This window comes from Cicer arietinum, chromosome 4 (assembly GCF_000331145.2).
Source record: "Cicer arietinum cultivar CDC Frontier isolate Library 1 chromosome 4, Cicar.CDCFrontier_v2.0, whole genome shotgun sequence".
Classification (NCBI taxonomy): domain Eukaryota; kingdom Viridiplantae; phylum Streptophyta; class Magnoliopsida; order Fabales; family Fabaceae; genus Cicer; species Cicer arietinum.
In genome coordinates, this window is record NC_021163.2 from 8,848,690 (window position 1) to 8,861,598 (window position 12,909).

The window sequence follows — 12,909 nt, forward strand, 5'->3', positions numbered from 1 at the left end:
TAATGTATTTTCATTCAAACAAATAACACAAGGACAATAAAACATTCCTTTACTTTCAGGAAGTTTTTTTAAAGCAAATTGTAAAAACTCCTCAACTCCCTTTTCATACTCTTCACTCAAACGATTAGCATTCATCCAACTACGATTCATAACTACTTCTGAAAAAAAATACAATGGTAAAATGATTTTAATCACATTTTAAGAATCATATTTCTACATAAAAAGTTAATTGAGTTATTTATGTTCTCACATCTATTATGTATTTGCTTTTACAATGCAGGGCTTACATAGTGTGCATATGGTAATTGTCTTTTTAATACAGCTTGAGAGTAATGCATGTTTTCTTTGTAACCATTGTAGCCATAACAATTAAATAAGTTTTTTGAGCAAGAGATTGGAGTTAGAAGAAGAGTGCTCAAGGTTTGGATGCATAACAATAAGCACAATCTTGCCAAAAAATTACATAATTATTCTTGTATATATTATAAATATTTATTAAATTTGAAAGACTTAAATTACCTTTATAAAATAACTCTTACACTAAAAGAATCATGCATGTTCAACAAAATGATTTTCAAACATCTTGATCATTTAGTCTGTTACTACTCCTATATCACAACAAAGCCAGATAGAAAGAAGAGTACTCTCTAAACGTTCGAACATTGTCAGCTGGGGCAGCTCTAACTACTCTTGAAGAGTGGATGTGGACACTGGCCAAAATTATTAAGAAGGATGAGGCACTACCAGAGCTATTCTTAGCACAAATTGGTACTGAAGCTCATAAGTTTGCCCAAGGACTCAATATTTCTTTTGCCTCTCATTTGAGAAAGTTGGCTACTCCATTTAGACAGAGGGAAGATCAAGTTGGTTGTTTTATTTTAACTAGAGAGGATTTAGTCTCTTGGGTGCAGCAATCAAACTCTCCGTCATCATCTATTGCAACATAAAGATAGTGGAAAAGTTTAATCACATTCACCTTTACCGCTATAGCTAACAATGATACTGGAGTCTATTCTATCACTTAAAATGTCAAGATGTGAGAAGTTGAAACCATAGAATGTAAACACTCCCTAAAATTTAGTATTCCTTTTTGTTTCTTTGTTCATTTTGTCTTGCATCTTTCTAGTTTGTTTGTTAATTTATTTATTTATAGATTGCATCTTTCAAGTTTTGATACAGATCGACATGAAAATATATAGGTGTTTAATGACAAATAGTTGTATTTATTTTGCACCATTATGCAATTTCATTATACCTCAATGGTGGCATGTTACAATTTAAGTTACTGACATTATAAAATATACAAACCCTCGATAAAATTATTTAATATCTGCATCCACAATTCCACATTACATTTTTTTTTCAAAATCTTATTTAGATAAGTGGATTATTCATATAACATATTAATATGATATGTCTATGCTGCCTTTAGCACTAACCATATACGGTTGGTTATGTGAATGTTGAACTAAATTTGAGGTCTCATTGTTTGGTTGTACTAATAATAGCTTTAAATTTTGAATCATATAAGAGATGCACTCTAATTAAACAAATGATGTACTGTGACCATGTGAACCATAGGCTTCATTTCACCTATTGACACGAAGCGGCCAGTCATCATGCAAAGTAATTTCGGTTTGAGAAGTATGCAGCAAACCCAAACTATATTTACAAATTTCACTGTAAAGCCAATAAAACTTGTCTTCTACTCAATTTAATGTTTGTACTACTTATAAACATGATTTGTAGTGTTACTATTTCAACGGTTTTTATTGTTTAGAAAGGGTATAACTTGGATGATTGTTGTATATGAAAAAAATAATTGCCATTGCAAATTGTGTTATTTAAATTGTATGATAACATTATTCTAAAGTGTAGTACCACTAAAATATAAAAACATATAGTTGACCTATGCTCAAATCATTATATTTTTTGAAGAGCATGTTGTATTTAAATATTTAAATAAAAATTAATACACTCAACATATATATGTATCAAAGGTCTGCTTGATTGTTTATACACATTGTTATAGACATAAATGATTCCAGTTCACACGACTAGATGGTAACTACCTATCCACTACTAACAAAAATACTAGAAATTCCATAATGACTATGGAAAAAACACCTTTACGAAGTGCAAGACAAATACTAACTCAAATTAAGCACATGAAAGATAACAACCAATCAATGTGTGGTTCCGTTGTGTTTAGTATAAAAAAGGTCTATTTCATTGATCATTTTTTTAGTTTGATTTAATTTCATCTCTCCAATTTAGGATCATGTTAATTTGCTATGGTGAAAATCCACCATCGACTACAGATTGTCATTTCTGGATTAATAACCTTATTTTAATTTTTTAAATTAAAATAATATCTTTTTGGATTCTAAAAATATTTATTATGTAAAATATTAGCTACAACAAGAACAATAGTTGAGAAAATGGCAGGTTTGAACTTCATTGACCCACAACAAGAACAATGGCTTCAAAATCAACTCTTCTAAAACTGATTAAGATGTGGACATAATTATCTCGAATATGACATTAATCTATGCAAAAGCATAAACAAGCCCAAATATACTGTTGACAAACAATTTTACTATATACAAAGTTTATTATTTACTATACCTCTCCAACATTATAATAGTAGATATATTTTACAGTTTCAAAAATAAGAGTATGAACACATTAAGCAACAACCAACACAAATCACAAACTCAAATTGACAAATGTGTTTAAAAAATTATAGCATTAGACTTATTACTAACAGAGACAATATCACAAATGTTAGATAATATTATTATTATTATTATATGTTAGTAGTAAGGGTATTTTAGACAATTATATTCTTTTATATACATAACCCTATTAACTTGAGTTTTGGTTCATTCTATGTTATGAAACCCTAGAGTGGTTGTTTCTCTTCTTTCTCTTTCTTCCTCTTTTCATTGTTAACATGGTATCACAGAGCTTTGGTTGATTTTGGGATCTACCGTAGAGAAGAGAGAGACTATTTTGATAGGAAAGACAACCACCAAAAGAGAAAAGAGAAGAGTAACTATATTCCCGATTTTGTTAAATCAGTCTCAGAAAAACATCGATTGCGCATTCGTTAACCGTTGGATCAGGCTGAGTTTTGGACAGCAGGTTCGAAACATTTAGGTCTTCGTCTTCAACGGTCGGATCGGCGAAACGACGTATGGAGAGGGAGAAATCGTACTCGCACAGCACCAGGTTATCCATAATTTATTTTGTCTCAGTGATTGTGTTTGTCGCATTTTCCTGTCATTATCTGTATGGCTTTGAGAGAAGGTTTGGAGGTTCATTGTGTTGTTTTGAAAGATGGGTTTTGTGTTGATTTGTATGTTGGGACTTCTTTGGTTGATATGCATGTGAAGTTTGGTTTTTTTGGGTAGTGCTAGGAAGGTGTTTGATGACATGTCTGTGAGTAGTTTGGTTTCTTGGACTGCTGTTATTGTTGGGTATGCTAGGTGTGGGGATATGAGCGAGGCCAGGAAGCTTTTTGATATTATGCCTGATAGAGATATTGCTGCTTTTAATGTTATGATTGATGGGTATGTGAAAATGGGGTGTATGGATTTGGCGAGGGATTTGTTTGATAAGATGAAGGATAAGAATGTTATTTCTTGGACTAGTATGGTGTCAATGGTTGTGTGAAGGAAGCGTTAGAAGTATTTGCAGCAATGTTACGGGAATGATTTGAACCAAATGAGATAACAATGACTAGTGTGTTATCTGCTTGCAACCATTGTGGTTTGGTAGAGGAAGGAAGAAGATGCTTCAAAGAAATGGAGAGATTTGGAATTGTGCCTCAGATTGAGCATTATGGTTGTATGATTGACCTTTTAGGAAGGGCTGGATACTTGGATGAGGCTGAAAATTTGATTTTGTGTTGTCGCTCTGTCTGTTGCTTCTTCTGTTTGATTGCTAATCTTTCTAGTGATTTGCTTTGCTACTTTTCTCTTTGTTTAGTTTGGTTTGATATGATTTAGTTTTGTTTGCTTCTATTTGGTTTGGTTTGTTTGGATTTGGTTTCGTGGTGCTACTTCTTTGGTTGTTCCTATCTGTTGATTTTGATATGATTGTTGCTCCTTTTTTAATCGGTCCTTTTTCGGTTTGATTTTTTGTTGGCTTGGTTCTTCTCTTTGATTGTTGCTTCTTCTTTGGTGACATCCCTCTTGTCCCCCCGGCTGTCCAACCACCTCCTGCGATTGTTGATCTTCCTCGTTACCCCTTTCGTCAACTTTGTCTGAGCCTTCTTCCAATAAAGAGTATGTTCTTGATTCTCTTTGGCAGCAGACTATGGCAGAAGAACTATATGCATTGCCCAAAACGTGCTATTGGGTCTCGTTGGGTATACAAGATCAAAACTCGTCGTCATCTTCTGCATGGAACCATTACTCTACCGTTTGTCTCGTCTTCTTTACAGATTGCTGATTTGTTCACAAAGATACATTCCATTAAATGTTTTCGTTTTTTAGTTGACAAACTTTCGATGCTCCATGTTAATGCATCGTGAGTTTGAGGGGAGATGTTAGATAATATTATTATTATATATTAGTAGTAAGGGTATTTTAGACAATTCTATTCTTTTATATATATACTCATTGTAACCCTATTAACTTGAGTTTTGGTTCATTCTATGTTATGAAATCCTAGAGTGGTTGTTTCTCTTCTTCCTCTTTTCATTGTTAACAACAAACACATAGCATGCAGTTTTAAAGGATGATTGAAAATTGGGATAACTACTACTACTCAAATTTCTCCATCAATTAAAGATTAATAATAAGAATAATTAACAATGAAATAATTTTAGATTGTTGAGTAACAAACAAAAATTATTAGAAAATTACCGGAGAAAGCCACAAACACTTCTCGATAGTGAAAGAAATTGACTGAAAGCTGCGTCGGACCAACTCGCTGGCGATGAAGGCTACGATTCATGATTCACGTTTTCACTGAAGGATGAAGGTTAAATGTGGCTGGGTTTGATGAAAAACGAATGTTGAAGGATGAAAAATGGGTTTGGATTAGCAGGTTTGTGGGTTTGCAGAAGGATGAAAAAGAACGAATGATGAAGATGAAAAAATGAAAGGGTTTGACACGCATGATTTCTTATTCTTTAGTTAACTTATGAATTTTTTTTTTAAAGGCTTGTTAGATCTGTCTAACAAAACAGATCTAACAAAATTTGTAATGATAACAAATTTGCCACTGCTTTTTTTTGTGTGTAGTCTTTTTTTTAATATATATGTTATAATAGTTTAATTAGAACATATTTAACAAAATTTACTATAATAATAAATTTACCATAGCTTTTTTGTGTCTGCAGTTTATTTATTTATTTTTAATATATATGTTAGACCAGTTCAATTAGAACTGATCTAATAAAATTTATTATAATAATAATTTTACCATAATTTTTTTTTGTAGTTTTATTTTTTTAATGTGTTTGTTAGAACAGTTCAATTAGAACAGATCTAACAAAGTTTACCCTAATAACAAATTTGCCACCATCTTGCTTATTACATTGGATGTATAACAACCGATCTAATGTCGACGATGTAACAAGGTTAAAATGCCCTAGTGTGTTTGTTATTTTAATCTATAACATCAATTGTGACACATTTTTTTCGTAAATTCTATTGAGATATTATAATTTTTTATACACAATACGTTAATTTAACATAAAATATACTTTAAATATTCTTTGCATTTTGGTAATATCATTAACTTTTTCAATATTACGATTTATTGTCGCAAATTTCCATAATTTGTTTCTTACATAAAATTTAATTATCTTATATATTTTTGACAAAAAGGATATGAAAGTAAATAATTTTAAGTGTACTTTAATAATAATAAAAAAATAAACCTTAAGCACAAACACGAAATTGATGATGGAATTTTATATGTTGGTAGTGATGAATTTGTATGTTATTTGTACAAATATTATATTTATAAATTTTGATAAGATGTTATAATTATTAAAATTAATGTTCTCAAACTTCTTTTAAGTTAATTTAATTTTGGTGTGGTCTAAAATGAATATGTGTCTCAGAATTTTTTTTTTAAAAGTGTCTTTCAATTTTTTTAGGAAAAATATCTTAAACACTATCTATCATAATATCAATTATAGTATTTTCGCCAAAATCTTTATATTAATATTGAAAAAACTCAAATTTGTCGTAAAAATAAATAATTGATGAAATAAGTTTATAAAAAGTGAAATATTTTATTTTATAAATTGATTTTGTAAGAATAAATTAGATCTAATATAAAATTTTACTATGATATCAATATAAAATCTGTTAGGTAGAATATCATTTGTTATTGTTATTTTAATCAATTATTACATATGTTAATTCAAAATGGAATCACTAATATTGATTTAAGGATTATATTAGAGTTGATTTAAATTTAAATCAAGATTGAATGTGTATAGAGATAAATAGATAGAGATAGAGAGAAATAAATATTTAAAAAATTACACTTATTCAATACTATCATATCAGATAAATATTTTTCTAAATTAATTATTAAATTGAAATTACTATCATATAAATATATTTATTAATTTTGATATTAATCCATAATTAATATTTATATATTTCATAAAAAACAAACAGTTTATTTAAAGTCAACAACCCGCTTTAAAAAAGTTAAACTTTATTTGTTGTTAGAATCATAAGATATGATACATAATTAGTGGTATAATGCTCATCCACTTTATCTAGTGTATAAGTCGTGAAAATATAGTATTACACTACTCTTACAAGAAAAAGATGCGAAAAGAACCTCCCAATTTTCAACGCTGAAAGGAAATCAAGAACAATCACACCATTGAATCAAGGAACTATTCACTCACACTAGCAGATTCAATTGGATTTTGATGATGTAAAATAAATACAGTAATTGTGTTGGGTAAGAATGGGAGTTTTAGATGATTATTCATCTTGAACGAAGATCAACTACAATTGAACTCATGCATACTATGAATTTTTTAAAGGACGGGAAACTTCTGACGGACACTTATTACAACAAATTGTTTTGTGTTAGTTTATCTCAATGAATAAATAGTTATTTTTTAATAAAATAAACAATTCAATTGATAGTTTATAAATAGATTCAAATTATAAGATTATAAAATAAATTTTTGAAATGTCAAACACTTAAAATCTTCATATCAAACATTTTTTAAAAATAATTAGTTAACTTGAAAATAAAATAAAAATGGAATTTTTTTTAAGGGTTAAAGATGTTTTATTTTTATAACAACTAAAAACAAAACATGAATACCCTGTCCAAAATAAAAAATTTATTTAACTCTATATTATTTACCAACTATAGTTTACGCTACAAGAATCACTATAGTTGAAATGACTATAAAACAAATTAAACAATAGTTTTCTTTCTTAGTTTAGAATTCTTTTGTACAAAAGTAGTGGTCCTGCTACATAAAGTACAAATACAGTACAGTAGCTTTAAGTACATATGTTATAAGTTATAACCAAGAAAGTTAAAATTGATGAGTGATTGCATACATAACACAAATTTTATAGTGACATACACACACTACAATTGCAACTTTTCTTTATTTTGCCACGGCATTCAATTAATAAGCCTTATTCCAATTGTATATGACGTGGCAGAAGCATCTTATTACCTGACAAACACAAAAACTGACAATGAGAGGTATCAAATTCCATTACCTAAACAAAACACTTCCTTATCACCATCCTCTTTTGGGTTATTATACAATAAGGTTAGTTGGTTGTATGCGTGGCATCAATATTCCTTTATTTCTTTAAGAGGTAACATCATGGGAACTTGTAGTTCTAGTTACTATTTGTGGAGGAATATATATATTTTCAATTTTCACATCACAAGTCATCTTAACAAGTTTTTTAGAAATTTAAGTTTTACTTTAACTAACCATAATTTTCCAACTTTATCTTTTAAGTTTTTATAATTAAGATGTTTTATTTTTAGTAAAGTATTGCTTTATTTCATTGAAAAATAATACTTCCTCAATTTTTAATTATAAATATCATTTGAAAAAAAATAACCATGAGTACAAGTAATTTTTAAATTAATTGATGCATTTTTTTTTCAAATATACTTTTTATTAATAGTGTCATCTTACTATCTTGAATTAAATAATCAGAATCAAATATGTCATTAAATTAATGTACATACCGAACCAAAGTTCAAATATTAAACCGGATTCAAATTATTTTTAATTAAATATACATATATTTAATTTTTATTATATATATATATATAATATCATTAATAATAAATAAGATATTACACAATGATCAAAATTTCATACTACGTAAAAATGAGAAAAATGACCGTCAGACAACTAAATATAAATCATTCTAAACAAACACCGTCCCGATCAATCTATTTAAAGAGGGATAAATTAAATTTTTTTTTTGAAGAGTGTGTGAAAATATAGGGGTGGAGTCTGTGCATTTAAATATTTTATATCTTTATACTATAAATTCAACAATATTATTCACGAATGTGTAGACACAAATAAGATTAAACTTTTATATCATGTAAGAAGGATGCGACATGTAAGCTTAATTGGGCCTGTAAAAAAATTAAGCTTAATTAAAGAGAGCTAAAGGAGAGATTGTCACAAGTGAATAAGGTCAATAAAAAGAATTTACAAATATATATTATAGAGATTTAGATATAAATATAGGTAGACAGATATAAATATAGCTTTCCTAATCAGAGGATAATATCAATAGATTTTTCTAGACCAGTCACCTTTTTTTTTACATTCAATCAACTATAGGCAGTTCAGTTCAGATAAAAATAAAATACTACTTAAGTAATTGAAAAGTAAAATAAATATATTAGGTAGAATAGATATATATAGTTTGATCAATATAGTTCATATGAATATATAGATACATATAAGTCTTTTAAGTTAGTTTTCGTAATTTTTTACATGTATATATAATATATAGATGAATCAATCTAAAAAAAGTAGATATACCGCTTTATTCAGAAAATAATATCGTTCAATTAGATGTTCTTGTCAAAATTAATAAAACATTAATATCAAGTTAAATATAATATAGATTAAAATAAAATTACAAATTAAGTTAGATTTATTATCATGATTTTGAAATTGATTAACTTGGAATAGAGATCAAGTTTTTTAAAATTAAAATTCAATTAAACTTTGACATAGGCAATTTTAAATATATTAGACTGAATATTTAAAATAAAAAATATTAAAATAAATTATATTTATTTATTTATAACACGAGTCATATTAATTTAATGAATTTAATTCAAGATAGTTTGATTAATATTTTTTAAAACAAAAAATAACTAAATCGTTAATTGTTGAGTGGTTTAGGTTTTAACACGTGACATATCATTAATTGTATAAACCATCGTTTATATATTAATATATAATAGTGGCTTAATTTTTGTGTGTAATTAATTTGTATATTTTAATTTATATTTCATAAAATATTAATATAATATAATAAATTATTTTAGATTAAATATTAAGATTTATGAAAATACTAGAATATGCTTTATGTGTAATATACCATGTATGTTAATTTAATGTCTTCAATTTAAATAAATTTAATTAATAATATTTTTTTAGTCAGTTATTTAATATTTTTTAATAAAAAGTAACTAGAGTAATAATTGTAGACTGACTTAGGGAATTCTATGTGAAACTAATTATCTACATGTCATATAATTAAATGATATAAAATAAAAAATGAATCCTCCTTGTTGTAATTTTTTTATATATATAATTATAAATGATATTAATTGAGGTGACTTTGTAAGTAATTAAAGTTAAAGTCAAACTATTTTAATATGCAACTTTATGAGATTATTTTATATGTGACAATGGATAATTTACTATACATCCGTTTTTTGGGTCCGAAGTCTATGTAATTTTCGTATCGAAGATAATCATATTCGAGATAAAAATAACAATGATGCATTCTCTTTCTAAAGAGATATTTGTTGTCTACAATGAATTTAATGAAAAACCTTACATCAGTGAGTTTCTTTGTACATATGTTCTTCGTTTATAATCACCGTGCCACCATAATTATATGACAAATTACGAGTCAGCATAAGCTAAGCAAAAGATGAGAAGAAAAAACAGAAAAAATTACTGTCATTTGAGTATCTGTCAGTTAAATGTCCCCGCCCTAAGAGAAAGTGGAAAAAGGGCAGGGGGTTTGAATTTAATATTTAGACATCCTTGTACAGTAATTGGTATTTTGGTATCCTTTCAGGAGGGAGAGGACAATTCACAATGAGCTTTCCTTTCATTGCTCCTCTAAATATTGTCTGCACGAATGTAAAAACACTTTCATAAATATTAATAACAATTACTTTGGAAGCAAACATTACAATTTTAACTATAAATTTGATATTCAATAAGCTATTAGCAGTTTATAATCATTCCAACAAGATGAAAGAACTACATGAATCACATAATAAGTCCAGAAAACAAGGATATGTACCTCTACCACATCAATGAAGTCTTGCTTTTTCTGAAAAGCACCAATCCATTTAGTATGATCCGCAGTCCTTCATAAAGTAAAACAAAATGTCAAAAAACATACCCTTAAACTCATCGATACAAGTCAGAACATAAGATAAACATAGCTCATAAATCGAGGGAAAAAAATTTCTTTTGCAAAACTAAGACGATGACATCAGTACTTCTAGAGAACGTTTGCAGAACAAGAGATTACAAAATACAAAAAAGTAGTAGTTTGTATTTACACCATCTAAGACTGTAAGGCTTTTTAGAAAACATAATTTCAGGTGTACATCAGAGATAATGAAAAGTTCGTAGATTCAGGTGTACATTAGATTGGAACAATTCTTTTAGACCCAATATTTAATCTGATTAAGCTTTACATGGGTACAAAATTTAAAAAACCAAACTTAATAAGACTTCCACCCCACCCAATATTTGAGCGATTGATTCGTTGAGATTACATTTATCAGTGTAAACTGTAAGGGTATAATTGTTTGCTTTTAGAGCACACTCATTTGGCTTAATACTAAAAGTAGGCACACTATATTGGTGTTACTCATAGCAATTCTTATCTTGAATTCTTATGTGCCTCAAAACTTTTAATATCACTCAAAAGATAAATAATACGTTTAATTATCAGACTATCAAACAACCATGATATTCATAATATTACCTTCCAACTTTAACTTCATAAAACTTATTAAATGTAATCTTAAACCACCCATACAATACATTTTTATCAATCCCAGCCAATAAAAAAGGCTAAAAAGAATATAGTAGTACAACACACATACACATATAATAGGAATCAAGAATAGAAAACAGAATTAAATAGTTTAGTCGAGAGATGTTGGGTATGGCTTATAGTTAGTGATAAGTGGACAGATTGCTTGAACGGTGATTAAAAAAAACTGCAATCGGAGACATAGGCACCATTGACTGAACTATGTAATCAAATATCGTGTGTTCTTCCTTTTGCATTTTTCAATCTCTATTCTTTTGTATCAGGGTTGTTGCTCTAACAAGAGAGTTTAGAATATGATCAAACTCAACTCCCCATCATAGATATATTCTTCCTAGATTATTTGAATGACATATTAATTTGTTCTGTAGAGCTGTATTTGCACAGCAGGAAAAGTTACTAAAGGAAGGCCTTTCTCAACCCACAAACTCTCTCATCTCCGCATACCATCCTAGCCACCCAACACACACAGGAATCAAAGTTTATAGGCACAAAATGATCAATGTTGTGATTTCAATTAAAAGAGCATACAATACAAGTGCTATAGTACAAATATTAAATGAAACTAACCATCTACTATGGCACTGACCCGTGTATATAACGAATCATTCAGACATAAATTTACAGATTATTTTTGGTATGTTAGACCCTCTAACAGAATAACATCACACATTAAAAGGGAAAAACCAGAACAGTAAGCAATAAATAGAAACAAAAACAAGAAGGAACAGAAACTATCATACCCAGAATCCATTTTCATGTGATGAGCATTGAAGAAAAAGACAGTAGATGGAATCAAAGTGATGTCAAAATATTTGACATAGACTTGAATGTCTGGAGAGTCAATATCAACCAGTGCCACTGTTGCGAATTTGGACACCTCTCTTGCTGCTTTAGAAAGCTGTATCAACAACACAATTGAAAACAAAAGGGTTTAAAATGGGAATAATATAAAATTCTATACAAAAGGTAGTTAAAAAAGAAACAAGAAAAATTGAAATGAATGAAAACAAAGGTTAGAAAAAGAAAGCATACAATTTGATCAAGCTGGAGACAAACAGGATCAGAGACACGGCCAAAGCGGAGAACAAGAACCTTGTCAATGGTGTCTCTGATGATGGAATCAACCTCACTCTTTTGCGACAAATTTGTTAACAAGTTACTCATTCTTCTTCACCACAATTTTGGAACATCAAGTCCAAAATCCAAATACAGTCACTATACGCATGGTAAGTAAGAATATTAATTGATCTAGTTTGAAGAAAAAATTATTAGTTAATGTTATTAATTAGTGCTTACATTTTTAACTTTTACTACTCTACTGCAATTTTAGATTAATAATTAGGGTTTTAGAGAAGTAGCATGAAATTGTGAATGGAAATCCCGCAAATAATGAGAATTGGAACAATTGAAGGGTATAAGGCAAAGAAGAAGGAAGGTAACTAAATATACCTGAAAGGAAGAAGCAGAGAAGGGAGAAGAGGGTTGATGTTGAACTGAACGCGGTAATTAGAGAACGTCGATCCTTGTAAGTTATTCTTAAGAATACTCCCTCCGTCTTTTAACAAAACATTTCAATAATTTTTAATGCGAGACA

The 12,909-nt window shown here is 28.5% G+C and overlaps 1 protein-coding gene across 2 annotated transcripts; it reads right to left on the bottom strand.

Annotated features, from left to right (window-relative positions):
* Positions 1-9,996: 9,996 nt before the first annotated feature.
* On the bottom strand, positions 9,997-12,909 carry LOC101507807 (uncharacterized). Of its 2 annotated transcripts, none has more exons than XM_004496105.4 (5): positions 12,765-12,909; positions 12,348-12,530; positions 12,056-12,213; positions 10,548-10,614; positions 9,997-10,371 (listed from the first exon to the last, which is right to left on the bottom strand). In XM_004496105.4, exons 2-5 carry the CDS (start codon positions 12,477-12,479, stop codon positions 10,273-10,275), a joined length of 456 nt encoding a protein of 151 aa, XP_004496162.1. In that variant the 5' UTR covers positions 12,480-12,530; positions 12,765-12,909; the 3' UTR covers positions 9,997-10,272. The 2 variants fall into 2 exon arrangements, with proteins under 2 accessions (XP_004496162.1, XP_004496163.1); XM_004496106.4 differs by having other exon boundaries at positions 12,348-12,563; positions 12,765-12,880.